Genomic DNA, 15401 nt, shown 5'->3' with positions numbered 1-15401 from the left:
AACAACCACAACACCAACAACACCCCAGCCCTAGACAGAAAAGAAATGTCCTACCCCCGTCCCGACTTCACCCGCCCAACCCCAACCTGGCACACCCTCAACGGGCCGTGGACCTTCCGCTTCGACGACCGCGACGAAGGTCTCACGCAGCATTGGGCCCACACCGGCCTGCCCCCGTCGCCACCAACAACGACCATCACGGTTCCCTACGCCTTCCAAACGCCCGCCTCGGGCCTAAACATACAGGACGCCCACGAGATCCTGTGGTACGAGCGGCGCATCAGCGACATCCGCACGCCCGCGCAGCTGGAAAGGGGCGACCGGCTCCTTCTCCGCTTCGGGGCGGTAGACTACGAGTGTTCCGTCTGGGTTGGGGGGGTTTATGTCGGATGTCATCGTGGGGGTCATGTGCCTTTTGATCTTGATATCTCGGATGCAGTTCCCACTGATGATAAGGAACCGAAAAGAGTGACGATCCGCGTGCGCGACTCGCCCACGGACCTCACGCAGCCTCGTGGCAAGCAGTATTGGGGTCCGGTGGCGGAGGGGATCTTCTACACGCCTTCTAGTGGGATCTGGTTGGGTGTTTGGCTTGAAAGTGTTCCCCAGGTAAGGATTGGGGGGTCCAGTGAGGGAACCGTGCTGCGAGGGGAGGATATTGACGGTGGGAGGTTGCAGGCGAGAGTGGCGGTGGTGGGACGGAGACTTGAGCGGAAAGTGGAGGTGGAGGTGGAGACGGGGCTGGGCGGGGTGAGGGTTAGTTCTGTGCGGGCTGCGTTGGGGGATTCGGATCGGGTGAGTTTGGATGTGGATATGCATGTCAAGGATCTGGAGGTATTCGAAGGGAAGAAGGGGCCATTGGAGCTGGAGGGGTGTTGGCGCGATGGGGTCGCGCTGTGGGCGCCGGCGCACCCGGTTCTCTATGATGTGACCATCCGGTTGTTCGATGCAGATGGGGAAGTGGTGGATGAGGTGGTTACGACGGCGGGAATGCGGCGCATTGACTGGACGACCGGCGACGGGACGTTCCGCATCAACGGGGAGCCGTGTTTCCAGGTGCTGGTGCTGGATCAGGGCTACTGGCCTGACACGGGGTTGACGCCGCCGTCGCAGGAGGCGTTGCGGACGGATATCGAATTAGCAATGAGGATGGGTTTCACCGGATGTCGCAAGCACCAGAAGGTCGAGGATCCGGTGTTTCTGTACTGGGCCGACCGGCTGGGGTTCCTGGTGTGGGGAGAGATTGCCAATGCATACGAGTTTAGTGATGAGTACGTCGCGCGCTTTAATAGCGAGTGGACGGAGGCGGTGCAGAGGGATATCAATCATCCGTCGATCGTGGCCTGGACGCCGTTCAATGAGAGCTGGGGGTATCCTTCATTGAAGGATAATGTTCAGCAACGGAACCACATTCGTTCGGTGTACTACATGACCAAGTGAGTGGTTGCATGGTTGATCTAGACTGTTGACTGACATGGCAGAACCCTTGACCCTACTCGTCCCATCAACGACAACTGCGGCTGGGAGCACGTCCTCACCGATCTCACTACCTACCACGATTACACCGATTCTACCGAGCTAGCAGCCGCCTGTGCAGACCTGACACAAGGAATCCTCGGGCCTAAGGCTGCTCATGACATGTTTGTACCGGCCGTGGACGGCGATGCAGGCGCCAAGCATACACCTGGCGCTCCGGTCATCTGTTCCGAGTTTGGTGGAGTGAACATCACTCCTGCCCAGGGTACGACCGCAGGGGAGAGAGACTGGGGCTACACGACGGCGAGTGACCCCGAGGACCTCCTGGCTCGTCTGGAGCGGTTGGTCATGGCGGTCGTCAAGGGGGGACATACGTGTGGGATGGTCTATACCCAGCTGTAAGTCCCGCGCCGATTCCTGGTCCAGGCAGAGCTTGGCATCTGCTGGATTGAGCTAATAGATGATTAGATGCGACATCGAACAAGAAGTGAACGGGCTCTACTCGTACGACCGCAAAGAAAAGGTGCCCGCGGCGCGAGTCAAGACAATCATGGATGCTGCGCAGCGATACTACGGATGAGCACGTAGCGCCGAAATAGGCATACCCTAGCCCACTACATTATCATTAGAAGACAATACTCTGTCAAACGCAACAGATCCCAAGCCCACCCAATACTATACACTTTTCACCCATTACTCTCTCTCCCCCTCCATCCCCTTCATCCTCTTCCTCCACCCAAACCCCCAAAAATACACCGCCCACAGACACGGACTCGCCACCACCCACACCGCGGCCATCACAACCGCCATCCACCCGATCCCAATCGCCTCAATCACCGGCGCGGCCGCCGCCGTCGCTCCGGCGCCCAACAAACACCGGACCAGATTATTAGCCGCCACCGCCGTGGCGGGACTGCCCCGATTCAGATCGACCATGAGGGTACCCAGCGCCGTGAACGCCCCAGTCAGCAGATGGCTGCCCACGAACAGGGTGACCACGGGCCCCGCCAAGGAGACACGGTACTGCATCACCCAGCCGTAGGCGAGGAACACGAGCGCCGCGGCGTAGGCCAGCGGGATCGTGACGACCAGGCGCGCGCGCTCGATGTCGAAGGCGCCGATGTCCTGCTGTTTGTTCTTGATGATGCTGAGGCGCTGCGCGTGGGCGTGGCGTCGGAAGGTCCGGTCCAGCAGGAATCCCACCGTGTACCGCGAGGTGAGGCTGCCCAGCCCCATCGGTAGGTAGCAGAGGCCGATTTGGATGGTGTTGAAGTGGTAATGCGTTGCCAGGGTGGTGGTTAGCGTGGTCAGCACGGCGGCCATGCCGGCGTACAGCAGGGCGCTGTAGATGAGAATGAGGGCGTTTTCTTTGTCGAGGACGAGGCGGGCGGAGCGGAGGGGGTTGAGGCGTTTGGGTGTTTGTGGGGAGGTTGAGGTTGTGGTTGTGGTGGGTGAGGGTGTGGGTTTGGGTGCCAGAACGCTGAAGATGGGTCGGTTCCATCGCGCGGCGGGGATCGAGCCGTTGCCCACGAGTGTGCGGCAGGTTTCAGGCAGAAAAAGGGCGATGGCCGCCAGGAACACGCCGGAGAGGATGGTCAAGAACCAGAAGATCCAGCGCCAGCCGCAGAAATGGTCGATCAGTCCCCCGACCACTGGACCCAGGGCTGGCCCCAGGGTCAGCCCCATGCTGGCGTAGCCGATGTATTTGCCTCGTTCAGCCCGCGTCGAGACGTCGGCCACAACGGCGCTACCCAGCGCGATGGTGCCGCTGCTGCCGCACGCTTGCAGGCAGCGGAGAACCATCAGGGCGGCATAGTTGGTTTGCAGGGCTAGGCCGATGTTGGCCCCGAAGTAGATCACGAAGCAGATTAAATAGGCGGGGCGGCGTCCGTGCGTATCGGAGAAGGAACCGGTGAAGGAGGGGGCGATGCCTTGGAAGATCTGATCAAGGGGTTATGGTTAGTCATGGCGGATATGTTAGGCAGGGAGAGCGTACGAGGTACATCGTGACGGTGAGGTTGATGCGCGTGGAGGAGACGTGCATGGCGTCGGCCAGAGAATCTAGGGCTGGGAAGTAGACCGAGCTCGACAGGGGAGAAATCAGGCCCGCGAACGAAGCGGTGATCATCAGACAGACTTTCTTCCGTTCGGAGAGGATGCTGTAGGGGGCGTCTGGTGAGGCATCGCTTCGATTCTTCTCCACGTCATTTTGAACATCTTCGGTGGTGGACAGCGGTGGCGTTTCCTGGCCTTTCATTGAAGGAACACCCATGATCGCGATGATATGGGGCCAGCTCTCTACGATGGGCTACAATTTCTCTCTTTCATCTTTATACTGGCAGCTTTGACAGATCAGTGCCCGGTTCCGGCCCGTTTCCGGCCACCAAGTGGGTTTACTCTGTGCTCGCACCAATCACACCCGTCATCCACCCGGTCGGAGTTAAGGGTGGCTTTCTCCAGTGCCCGGTCCAGGCTAACAATAACAGCATAGCGTCAACAGAAACGAGGAACGAGAAACGAGGAACGATTTATAGCCGCAAAGATTCCTCCTGCCGGGGCATATTTTCTCGTACACAGTACTGACTGTACTTTCCCCTCCGATCGCACAACCATGACCTGCGAAGCCTGTCGCACCATCCCCCCCGTCGTCGCCGAGGGCTACACCCCCAAAGGCACCTACGAAGGCGTCGCCGGCCTCAACACCTGTCCGCACCACTCACCTTTGACATTGTAACCACCACCACTAACAAATACAGACATCACCGGCTCCCAGGATGCCGCTTACGGTCTGATCGACATCCACGACATCTTTGGCCTTTCCAACCAAACGCTGCAGGGCGCCGACCTCCTCGCCGCCCGGCTCAACGCCGTCGTCCTCGTCCCGGATTATTTCCACGGAGACAAGGCCGACCCTTCCTGGCTGCCGCCCGACACCCCGGAGAAGCAGGAGGCGTTGACCAAGTTCATCTCGACCCGCGCCTCGTGCCCGGACGCGGTCAAAGTGCTGGAGGCTGCTGTACCGGTCTACCGGGAGCGGTTCCCGAGCGTGCAGGCGTGGGCTGTCACGGGGTTGTGCTGGGGTGGGAAGGTTAGTTCTACACCCTCATGCATGAGAACAACAGTGATAATGGTGGTAATGAATCCAGGTGGCCGTTCTCGCCTCCGGACCGGACACGCCTTTCATCGCGTCGGGTCAGGTGCATCCTGGGTATGTTTCCTTCTCCCTCTCCCTTCAATGCCAGACCCCACGTTGACAATTGCAGACGCATGGACGCGGCGGACGCGCAGCGGCTGACAATCCCGCACATCGTGCTGGCGTCCAAGGACGAGCCCGCCGAGGTGGTGGAGGCGTATGCGAAGACGATCGCCGAGAACGGGCTGGGCGGGCACGTGGAGACCTACAGTACCATGTGGCATGGCTGGATGGGCGCCCGCGCCAATCTGGAGGGCGAGGAGAGTCTGGCCGAGTATAAGCGGGGGTACGTATTCTATCCTTGGGCTTTTTTGTCACTTTGCTTGTTGTGCAAGCGTACTAACTTCAGGATAGGTATAATCAGTTGGCGGATTTCTTTGAGAAGTACTTTCAAGGGAAGGTTGGTGGAGCTAAGATTTAGATGAGGGGAGAGACATGAGTACATATATTTGCTGGCATGACTTCGATAGACATATAAATCTGCCTTGGATCTCATTTGGCCTCTTGTCAAATGAGCGATCCCGGGGGAGAACCCCCGGACCCCCCTTTCTTTCAGCTTCCCAGTATCACTCAATCCTACTAGTTTTCATATGAATGATTTTATGCACGCACAGTCAAATCCAATGAAGGACGCGCGGCTGACATATCGGCTAGCAGGGATAGTGTGTCCCACCACTATTGGCCAGACCGGCCTCTGAGCTCCACTGCATCCACCAGTCAAACAACGGTTTTGCATCACCGGAATTAGGTCACATGACCCTTCCTCGGAAAGGCTTGCCTGCTCTCTCTCTCTCTCTCTCTCTCTCTCTCTCTCTCCAGGCTTTTGCCCTACTCTGCACCCCCCCGTCTATAACCCGTCTCGCTATTGCTTCTCGAAGAGCACCTCTTCCACCCCTAGCCCCAAATCCAGTAAGATCTATAGATAGCTCACAAGCCATACCGCCATCCCGTCAGCCATTCCCCCCCCCTTTACCGTCTGCACCCCGTGCCAAGCGAAGCGAAGCTTTGCAGTGGGGGTGCATCCGCCGTTGTTTCACCTGGTCTTCCAATAATGGCCGGCCAAGGGGGGTTTTGCATTAAAATGAATCATGGGTTGATGGCTGCCAGTTGCCCCGTGGTTCCATCCCATCTTTTCCCCCGGAACTGAACTTTTTCTCCTTTTCTTTTTTCCCTTCTGGCAAAGTGCCTGGCCTCTGCGCCGTGACCGTGATCTCTCTATTTTTGTCGGTCCCAAAATAATGCTCCTCGAGGGACACACCGCGGCCTCACCGTCGTGATCTGTCGATTTGCATCTTTGCTAGCCTATCCCCTCAGCGCCACGAACCGCCGGTGGGTCGATCGTGTGGTGTTAGTGACTTCACTTGTCTTTCTTTCCCCGGCCGGTCGTTTTTCTCCACGTTCCCTTCTGTTGGGTTTCTTTTCTCTTTCCTCTCCTTTCCTTTCCTTCCCTTCCCTCTTTTTCTTCCTCCACGGGGTAATTTGGGGCCTGCTGCTTGGCTGGAAGACAACGTACAGCATGTAAGTATTCCACCTCTACCTCGCCCACCACTCAGACACCTTCTGCCCCGATAACCCTCCGACTGACCGCTCTTTCCGACGCAGGAACCTCGCCTAACACCGCATCCTGATTATGCCGACACACCACCGCCACAACGACGACGACGACGACCACCACCACCACCACCACCCACCATGTCCAGTTCAACCGAGACCCTCGACCCGATCCACTCCAAGACGAGCTCCACGCCGGACTCCCACCCCGCCGATAACCACACCGACCATGGCGTCGACGAACGGCCGTTGACTGGCCACGACACTCCCCAAAATGGGGGCGGCTCGCACCAATGGGGGGTGCTGTTCAAAGCGATCAAAGACGGCACCTCGCACCTGGCCGAGAAGCTGGGCCGGGACCCGGACGGCGGCGACGGACTAGACTCGGCCTGGCACCCGGAGGACTACGGATACCAGGAGGACATCGAGATGCGGGACATGCTGGCGCCCGGAGAAGGTGTCGCGGACGACTCGTACGGCAGCCAGCTGCAGTCGCTGCTGGGCGCGGACGCCGCCATGCTGGTCAACCGGTTGGGGCTGGCGCGCGAGCTGCAGGCCGGCTTGCCGCCGCGGACGGCCGAGGAGGAGGCCGCCGAGAAAGAAGCTAATTTGGCGGGCGGCGTGCTCTGGCACCTGCTGGGGCATCAGATGGGCCATGATCCGGAGAGGACGACGACGAACACGACCACCACGACCGGTGGGACGACACTGGTCGGGACGGAGACGGGGACGACGCAGTCCGAGGACGACGCGCTGGGCCCGCTGCCGAGCGAGGTGCGCAAGCGGCGCAAGAAGAAATGGTACGCGGACGCGGACAAGGACCCGCGCAGCGCCAAGGAGCGGCGCAAGGCGCGCGAGGCGCGGCTCGCGGAGAAGATCGGCTCGCTGCTCACGCGCCAGCGCTACCTGATGCAGCTGTGTCGCGTCATGATGAAGTGCGGCGCCCCGACCCACCGCCTCGAGGAGTACATGCAGATGTCCGCCTTCGCGCTGCGCGTCCACGGCCAGTTTTTGTACATCCCCGGTTGCATGATCATCTCGTTCGACGACCCGCTGACGCGCACGGCCGAGGTCAAGCTCGTGCGCATCATCCAGGGCTGCAATCTGGGCCGCCTGGGCGAGGTGCACAACTGCTACAAGAACGTGCTGCACGGGAAGCTGTCGGCCGAGGAGGCCCTGCCCGTGCTGGACGACATCCTCACGCGGCAGAGCAAGTGGCGCACCCCCTGGATGATGGTGCTGATTGCCGGGCTGATCAGCGTGGCGGTCGGCCCGTGGGCGTTCGGCGCGCGGCCCATCGACATGCCCATCATCTTCATGCTGGGCCTGCTGATGGGGTTCATGCAGTACATCCTGGCGCCGCGGTCGGCGCTGTACTCGAACGTGATGGAGGTGTCGATCGCGATGCTGGTCTCGTTCCTGGCGCGCGCCTTCGGCAGCATCCGCCACAACGGGGAGTACCTGTTCTGCTTCCCGGCGATGACGCAGTCGGCGATCGCGCTGATCCTGCCGGGGTACTCGGTGCTGTGCAGCAGTTTGGAGCTGCAGTCGCACCAGATCACGGCCGGCTCGATCCGGCTGGTGTACACGATCATCTACTCGCTGTTCCTGGGGTACGGGGTGACGGTGGGGCTGACGATTTACGGGCTGATGGACGACCAGGCGAGCGAGCAGACCTCGTGCTCGGCGGAGAGCCAGCTGGTCTACGGGAACACGTACATCCAGCATTTTGTCTTCGTGACCATCTACATCGCCTTCGCCGGCATCGTCAGCCAGGCCCGCCTGCGCCAGCTGCCGTTCATGTGCACGCTGGGCGTGTCCGGGTACGTGGCCAATTATTTTGCGACGACGTACCTGAGCAGCCAGATGGCCAGCATCATCGGCTCGTTCACGATCGGGCTGCTGGCCAACCTGTACAGTCGGGTGTGGCACGGCCACGCGGCGGCGGTGATTGTGCCGGGCATGTGGACGCTGGTTTCGTCCGGGCTGGCGTCGAGCGGGTCGATCGTGGCCGGGTTGCAGTACGCCAAGGCCGTCAAGGAGGGGACGGCCAACACCTCGTCGAACTCGATGGTCGAGTCGCTGTTGAGCCTGGGTGTGAGTATGGTGCAGACCGCGCTAGGGATCACGGTGGGGTTGTTTCTGTCTGCCTTGGTGGTGTATCCGGGGGGGAAGCGCCAGGGCGGCTTGTTCAATTTGTAGCGTGTGCACAGTTGCATAGCTTGTCTTCGGGTCCGAGTCTTCTTCTTGTCTATAGTTTTCTTGTCTATACTCCGTCTGTCTTGCATCTGCGGGCCTAGTAGCATTAAGCATTGGTGTTTATGTCTGTCGCATTACCCCTTCTCTGCAAAAACCAACACTTTCAATCCTAAGCACTGGGGGGAATATCCCGTTCCGGGGGAGAACCCCCGGGAAACGTCCATTGCAGGCAATGGGATAGGGGTGTCTGTCTATAGATTGAATGTGCTGTATCGGCATGTGCACATTTACTACGAACACAAAAGCATGAGATTTTGTCTATGTCACTTTCTACCATTAATCATATAGTTACCCAGCCGTATATCGAGCACACGCTCCCCCTATCTGTCCTCTCGTGCGAATACCCCTCTACTCGTCAAAAGCAGCCTCCTCTTCCCTCTCCCTCTTCCGATCCCCCAGCGTCGTGCCAATCTGCCTGACCACCAACCAAGCGGGGAACACCGAGATGGCCCACAGCCCGAAGTTGAGATACGTGCCGCCGACCGAGGCCATGATCCCGACGCTGCTCAGCCCGTACTGCCGCATGTCAGTGTATTTGAATCCATCGTTCTGGTACGCAACTCACCGAAACCGCCTGCACGGCCGACTCGGTCCCGCGCAGCAGCGCCGACAACCGCACCACCTCGCCTTTGTTGCGGGCCAAGTTGCCCACCACGAAGTACCTGCGCACAGCGTCAGCAAACACCACCCTCAACCCCATGACCCACCCAGACGGAGGCCAACTCACAAGAACATATAATTGACCTGGAACATGGCCACCCAGAAGAGATAGAGCACCCACCCCCTCGCAAACCCGGGATCCGCCCAGTCGAGCGCCGCCTGGTCCTTTTCCCGGTAAATCGAGGTAATCACGGTGGCCCACACCCACACGCCGCCCTGCAGGGTCATAACCACCGCAAAGACCCCCCTCGCCTTCCCTTTCAGACTCCCGCGGGAGTTATCAAGCACATACCCCAACAGATTGCCAGCCATGAGGGCCAAACACCCGGACAGGAAGCTCGCCAGCGCGCGGGCGCGCACGCTGAACCAGAGATCGAGGTAGGTGAACATGACGGCCTCGGTGTAGATGGCCTGGGCGATGAGCGGGAGGATGAGGAGCACGTTCTTCGTGCACAGGAGACGGACGGTATGTTTCAGCTCCGCCCACACCCCGTCCTCCGACAATCGCAGCTGCACGCGCACGCCATCGCTGCGCTGGACCTTCTCCGGCGGCGTGAGCAGCATCCCCGCGATGGGGCCGCAGGCTTGCAGGGCCACGAAGATCAGGAAGACGGCGTAGCTGACGCTGCCTGCGGTGTTGCGGTCGACGTTCAGGCCGAGGTTGATAGCGCCGCCAAGGATCTGGCCGCCCACGCGGAAGGATAGCCATAACCCCAAAAAGAAGCCCTGGCGCGAGGGTTCGGGGTACGCGAGCGCGATGCTGCTCTCCGCGAGCCAGAAGATGCCCGCGCTGAGGCCGCAGAGCGCGGCGCCGAGGAGGAGCAGCCACGAGCTGTGGAACCGGTTGTTCGTGTACAGCCCTGCCGCGTAGGGCGCGTAGCCGATCGTCCCCAGCATGAGGGTGTATTTTACCCCGATGAGCCGGACGATTGCGCTGCCGAATAGGCACGAGAGCACCATGAGGCAGAAGGTGAGGGCGTTGGCCGCGTCGACGAGGTAGGGCGATTCGCTGCCGCCGCCCCCGAGGGAGTTCATCGCGGTCCAGAGCCCGGGGGCGAGGAAGTTGCAGAGCCCGAGGATGAGGGCGTTGTAGGTGGTGCTGCGGTACCATTTGGGTTTTGCTGGGGGATGGGAGGGGGACGGGTCGGAGGGGGAGAGGTAGGGCGGTGGACTGGGAGGGGAGGGGGTTGTTGAGGTTGGGGGGGACTTTTCGGACATTTTGCTCGCTGTGGTGTGTGGTTGTTGTTCGAAATAGAGGGCTCTAGCACCGAGTATACCAATGAAGGTATCTGGAACGAAGAGAGGTAAAGGTGGAGGCCGAGCCGTAAAAACCAAGGGATGACCCCAAATTGTTATATACTGCACCCGACACGCCTTGCATCGTGCAGATAGGCCGTAATCTAGACCCTATCCCCCAAGGAATGTGTCTCGGTCGAGAAAGTTGCCATTCTGCATGTTGCAGGATGGGGTGGGAATTACGTGCTCGCACGGCATTTTAGCCTGCAGATGTAATCCCTCGATGTCATCTTTAATCTATATCGCTGGATAAGAAAATAAGCTAAGCCCCACGTGAGCGATAGCGGGAAAACAATTCCAACCCGCCATGCGCTAACCCGTCACGTCAACAGTCAACCGTCCACCGTCCCTCCCATGATAAACGGTTTCCCGGGGGAGAACCCCCTCACCCCCCTTCTTTTCAGCTTCCCAGCAACTCCAATTCTAAGTGCTGGGGGAATGCACCGTTCCGGGGGAGAACCCCCGGACCCCCCTTTCTTTCAACTCCCCAGTAACACTCAATCCTAATCTAACTGTCCTCCCTGCAGTACAGCAGACTAACCAGTGACCACTAGCCCTAATCACAAACCACATCCCAACTTCCCTCTCCACCCATACCCACAAAGGCGGCCGGCCGGTCTCCCCTGTATGTTGTATTTATATCGACAGTACCTCTTGTGCCGTTAAATGCTTACTACAGATAAGCTTTACCAGGAAGGTGAAACGAAGGGGGGTCCGGGGGTTCTCCCCCGGAACGTGTTTGTTCTACGACTTAGGGTTGAGTTTTACTGGGAAGTTGAAAGAAAAGGTGGGCCCGGGGTTTCTCCCCGGGGAAGCTTTTCTCTATGAGTTGGGAATGAGTGTTACTTGGAAGATTAAAGCCCATTATCAAGATACTATGTAGTATGTAGTTAGTAGTACGTAAGTAGTCAAATTACCGCTCCATCTTAGCCTCTTCGTCCCGCCACCAGCATTCCTCCGCGCCCTTCCTGGAAACCCCAACCCAGCACTATATCGAATAGAAAGTCTACTCCCGATCCTCGGGCGTAAACACCAAAACGCGCACCTCAATACTCTCCCTCGCCTCCTCGTCCTCGGTCCCCGGAATCACAAACGCAGAGTGCGGCACGCGACGCGCGCGCCCGTCCGTCTTGCTATCGTAGCACTTGATCAGCGTGACCCATTCGGGCGTCTGCGCATGCCGGTAGTACCATTTCGTGGCGGGGTTGGCGCGCACGGCGTAGGTCTCGCCCTCGCGGTCCGGGTAGATCAGTTTGATGGGGATGAGGTCGGCGTCGTCGACGGTGTGCGCCTCGGCCACGGCCAGCGGGTCGCGGCGGACCGTCTTCAGCGGCCGCCAGACGTTGATGATCTGGTGGCGGCCTTTCAGGAGTTCCTCTGCGTCGTCGGGGAGGTGGTGCGAGACGCGCGAGACGGCTGCGGGGAAGGACTGGTCGATGTGTACGCGGTGCACCGGGGTGCGGAGCTGCGCCTGGGCGTCGGCGGCGGGGCGGCGGATTGTGTGGTCGAAGATGTAGGTTCGCGTTGCTCCGGTGCTTTACTGGGGGTTAGTCTGGGTTGTAGTGAGGAGGGAGATGGAAAGAGGATGGGAGGGAGAATTACATTTCCCTCAGCAACCGATCCACCTCCGGGTAATACACCCGCTTGATCTGCTCGTCGTCCAGGAAGTCCTTCTCCGCACTGACGTGCGGGTGGAACTGAAAGCCGTTGCCGTCCAGCGTGTACTCGGCTTCGTGGCCGCTGACGTCGTGGATGGTCGTCGGCACGGACTCGGACGGCCGCTCGAAGGAGTCGGCTTTGCCTGCGTAATTGGGCCGCAGGTGCGAACCGTCTTCAACTTCTTTGATGTAGTTTAAGACCGTGTGGACGTCGTGGGGGGAGGTCTGGGGCTGCGGGGTGGATTTAGTTTGTGGGGGGATGGTGTTAGAGGCGGGGAAGGAGGGGATGTCCCCGGTGGGGAGGTGGACTGCTGCTGCAGCCATTTCCTCTCTGTATGATTTGAAGTGTGGTATAGATGGCTGTGATGGATGTGTCTGCTGAATGTGAGGAAAGCGGATCTACGCCGCTATCCACGGTTATATATCCCATCGAGATGGACGCTTTATGCTCACCGCACACGCACGCAGCATTTGTCAGACAGAGCACGTCATACCACGCTGATAAATCCAACCTACCCTCCAGCGACCATTGGTCGTCACATCTCGCACGGATGATGCAAAAAGCATAGCATTGGACTCGTCCACATCCATGTGATGTCGGGGTGCTATAGACAGGGATGTCTTGGAGGATGCCAATGACAAAGAACGCGGGGAATGCTGATTTCTAATCCGCGGCAAGGAATGCATCCGACTGCTCCGTCGCCCACCGAGGCCCTCTACCAGAAGTTTGAACAAACAGTACTATTGGAGATTATGGGGCTATGACCTCAAAACAGTGGTCCGATTATCAATCTATCTAGAACTCGTATACGCGCACTAGTTTGGTATGGGTTGCTCCGTCCTCCGCCTCGGCTTTCTCCTCCTCCAGATGATATCCGCCCCACCGGGGAAGCAGAACCGTCCATACGTACCAGTATAGCACTCCAAACACGATTCTACAATAGTTAGCAAAGGTCGAGAGAAACGGGGCAGGGTGCGAGATCAGGGGCAGAAACATACACGCCAGTTCCAACAATCGCATACGTCGCGTAGAAGAAGCCCACGTCGCCCTTGCCGCCCTCTGGCGGGAAGAAGGGCGACGCCAACAAGACCAAGGAGATGAGCACGCGCAACCACACGGCGGGCAGCCATGCCTTAAACGGACGCGGGAGGTCGGGTTCCTTGTAGCGAAGCAGCAGGAGCCCTAGTGTGACAGCTAGACTGAAGAACTGGCCCGGATAGCCTTCGACATCCAGGATAAAGTTGTAGACGTCGCCTTGGGGCGGCAGGGCAATCACCAGGACGGAGGGGATGTAGTGCACGATCAATCCACCTAGCGGTGCTCCGAACGGTCGCGAGGACGAAAGCACTTTTGACCAGGGCAGGAAGCCCTGGCGGGCGATCTCTTGGTTGACGCGGGCCTGAGAACAATGAGCATTAACCATACTAAGAGGGGCGATAGAAGCTGGGAACATACCAACGCGAAAGTGACTACCATGACGTTGCCAGCGGCCGAGATGGCAATGGCTAGAGGAAGCAACGTCCTCCCGATCTGATTCCCGAATAGTCGCTCGAACAGCAGCGCCGCCACGAGTTCTCCACTGTTCTTGATCTCCTCGATCGGGACCACTAGGAAATAAGAGACATTCGCCAGAAAGTACAGCGCCCCTGCCGTCAGGAGCGCCGCGGGACACACCGTCTTGAGGGTGCGCACGGGATCCCGCACCTCGTTCATGACGTTGTTCAAGTTACTCAGTCCAGCATACGAGTAAATGACCTTGAACAGGGACGTGGACAGCAGATTCCAGCTCCAGTTGGAGTCCTCCCACAGCGAATCCCACGAGCTGAATACACTCCCCCGCTCATCCCCAAACGAGGCATCTGTCTCGCTGGGCGGACGCACGAGAATCACCCAGATGCCGGTCAACGAGATGGCCCCGACCAGAAAGATCTTCAGCCATCCCAGCACGTTCTGCACCCAGATCCCCGTGCGCAGGAAGAACCCGTGCATGATAGTGACAAACGTAATCAACCCCAGCGCCAGGACCTTGTGCTGCAGCTCGGTCGGCTCGACATTGAACGCGAAGAAGGTGTACTTGGCGAAGACGATGCAGTTGCTGGCCGTGAACCCCAGCAGCACCGCCTGCACGGCGATCAAGGTCGAGGCCAGGAAGCGCGGCCGCGGGTAGGTATATTCCAGATACACCTGCGGATGTTATGTCACTACTCAGACTGTCCCCTCCATGCGAGTTTATCCATGCCAGGCAAAATACCTTATCGCCGCCCGAGCGCGGCAGCATGCACCCATACTCCAGTGACACGGCCAGTCCACACGCGGCGAGCACGGTGCCCACCCCCCAGATCAACAACGACAGGCCCACACTCCCCGCAGATTTGACGATCGAGCCCGGGGTCGCGAAAATGCCGCTGCCAATGACGCGGGAGATGACGAGGATGTACGCGCTCGTCCAGGTGAGGGTTTTAGGGTTGTCGGTGGCCGGTCGGGCGGCGGATTCGGGGTCGGGCACCTCGTCCGGGAAGACGGGTGTGCTGGAGAGGCCCAGTAGGGGCTGTCGTTCGGCTTGGGTCATGGTGTGTCGGTGGCTGGATTCGGTGATGGGGTTCAGTGTCCCCTCGCGATGGGAAGCTTTAGATACAGGAACAGCTTAGATACCCAGGTAAAGGTGTAAGCAGCCGTTCGTTTGGCGTGGCTGCTTGGAAATCAGCATCACACGCAGGCACGTCATTCTGTGCGCATGTTGTGTGTTCATCCCAGCTGATAACGACTTATCGCAAGGCGAGGAATGACACAGCCTCGAAGAGGTGCGTGGGAATGACCTGTCCGAGGAGGTCATGCCGGAAGTGTCTGTAGAGGTTACCTATCACATAGTCGGACACCTCTCGAGCTGAGCCGCCGGACCAGTCTGTGCTGAATATAAGATAAATCCAAGGCAAGTCGTCCCAAGTCAAACTGATCCATTACCCCCAGCCGAAGTTTCAGGAAACGAACGCTTGAAAGCAAGAAGCTGACGTCGTCAGCAGCGGTCGCAGTTGCGTGCCATCCCCTCATCCGCCACGAATCACATCATCAGGGCCGGGATGCATGCCATTTGCCTGCGGTGTAACCTGGTTGGTGGCTGCACTCGCCCTCCAAAAAATGGTCGAACTTAGGGCTTTCTGCCCTCATCTGCTTTTTCGACTGCCTCACGGATCCCAGTCCCGCCATGATGAGGCAGAGTGACGAACTGGCGAGACTAGATCCGATGACTGTAATATAGGAAGCTGCCTATTTTTGTGTCTGGTGTCTTTGGGATCATCATCCCTTGGAT

General features: G+C 59.0%; 7 protein-coding genes across 7 annotated transcripts; 3 read left to right on the top strand and 4 right to left on the bottom strand.

The window, feature by feature from the left end:
* Positions 1-45: 45 nt before the first annotated feature.
* On the top strand, positions 46-2056 carry ASPACDRAFT_31004 (glycoside hydrolase family 2 protein; the record flags this gene model as incomplete). Its single annotated transcript, XM_020199778.1, has 3 exons — positions 46-1436; positions 1482-1874; positions 1945-2056. The coding sequence occupies 3 exons, from the start codon at positions 46-48 to the stop codon at positions 2054-2056; spliced, it is 1896 nt and encodes a 631-aa protein (XP_020055294.1).
* A 113-nt stretch (positions 2057-2169) lies between these two features.
* On the bottom strand, positions 2170-3733 carry ASPACDRAFT_30887 (uncharacterized protein; the record flags this gene model as incomplete). Its single annotated transcript, XM_020199766.1, has 2 exons — positions 2170-3417; positions 3473-3733. 2 exons carry the CDS (start codon positions 3731-3733, stop codon positions 2170-2172), a joined length of 1509 nt encoding a protein of 502 aa, XP_020055293.1.
* Positions 3734-4035: 302 nt separating this feature from the next.
* On the top strand, positions 4036-5135 carry ASPACDRAFT_1889385 (dienelactone hydrolase family protein). The gene is made up of 5 exons (XM_020198525.1): positions 4036-4181; positions 4233-4564; positions 4623-4684; positions 4740-4955; positions 5024-5135. Exons 1-5 carry the CDS (start codon positions 4088-4090, stop codon positions 5088-5090), a joined length of 771 nt encoding a protein of 256 aa, XP_020055292.1. The 5' UTR covers positions 4036-4087; the 3' UTR covers positions 5091-5135.
* Positions 5136-6361: 1226 nt separating this feature from the next.
* Positions 6362-8551, top strand: ASPACDRAFT_1881680 (threonine/serine exporter family protein; the record flags this gene model as incomplete). Its single annotated transcript, XM_020198249.1, has 1 exon — positions 6362-8551. The coding sequence occupies one exon, from the start codon at positions 6362-6364 to the stop codon at positions 8420-8422; it is 2061 nt and encodes a 686-aa protein (XP_020055291.1). The 3' UTR covers positions 8423-8551.
* Positions 8552-8827: 276 nt separating this feature from the next.
* On the bottom strand, positions 8828-10357 carry ASPACDRAFT_53114 (DUF895 domain membrane protein; the record flags this gene model as incomplete). The annotated part of the gene is made up of 4 exons (XM_020202696.1): positions 8828-8995; positions 9045-9141; positions 9207-10260; positions 10312-10357. 4 exons carry the CDS (start codon positions 10355-10357, stop codon positions 8828-8830), a joined length of 1365 nt encoding a protein of 454 aa, XP_020055290.1.
* Positions 10358-11441: 1084 nt separating this feature from the next.
* ASPACDRAFT_30421 (uncharacterized protein) lies at positions 11442-12417 on the bottom strand (the record flags this gene model as incomplete). Its single annotated transcript, XM_020199727.1, has 2 exons — positions 11442-11970; positions 12038-12417. The coding sequence occupies 2 exons, from the start codon at positions 12415-12417 to the stop codon at positions 11442-11444; spliced, it is 909 nt and encodes a 302-aa protein (XP_020055289.1).
* Positions 12418-12889: 472 nt separating this feature from the next.
* Positions 12890-14663, bottom strand: ASPACDRAFT_44577 (putative methionine permease; the record flags this gene model as incomplete). The annotated part of the gene is made up of 4 exons (XM_020201444.1): positions 12890-13028; positions 13093-13493; positions 13550-14278; positions 14346-14663. 4 exons carry the CDS (start codon positions 14661-14663, stop codon positions 12890-12892), a joined length of 1587 nt encoding a protein of 528 aa, XP_020055288.1.
* Positions 14664-15401: the final 738 nt, after the last annotated feature.

The sequence above is a fragment of the Aspergillus aculeatus genome, assembly GCF_001890905.1.
Source record: "Aspergillus aculeatus ATCC 16872 unplaced genomic scaffold ASPACscaffold_10, whole genome shotgun sequence".
Taxonomy (NCBI): Eukaryota; Fungi; Ascomycota; class Eurotiomycetes; order Eurotiales; family Aspergillaceae; genus Aspergillus; species Aspergillus aculeatus.
The sequence above is the reverse complement of the archived record's forward strand: the minus strand, read 5'-3'. Positions and strand labels throughout refer to the sequence as shown.

Excerpts from the sequence above, each read along its gene's own strand:
- ASPACDRAFT_1889385 (XM_020198525.1), top strand. The coding sequence starts at position 4,088 with ATGACCTGCGAAGCCTGTCGCACCATCCCCCCCGTCGTCGCCGAGGGC. Across the intron at positions 4,182-4,232 it reads CGTCGCCGGCCTCAACACCT|ACATCACCGGCTCCCAGGAT; the intron begins GTCCGCACCACT and ends TAACAAATACAG. Across the intron at positions 4,685-4,739 it reads TCGGGTCAGGTGCATCCTGG|ACGCATGGACGCGGCGGACG; the intron begins GTATGTTTCCTT and ends TGACAATTGCAG.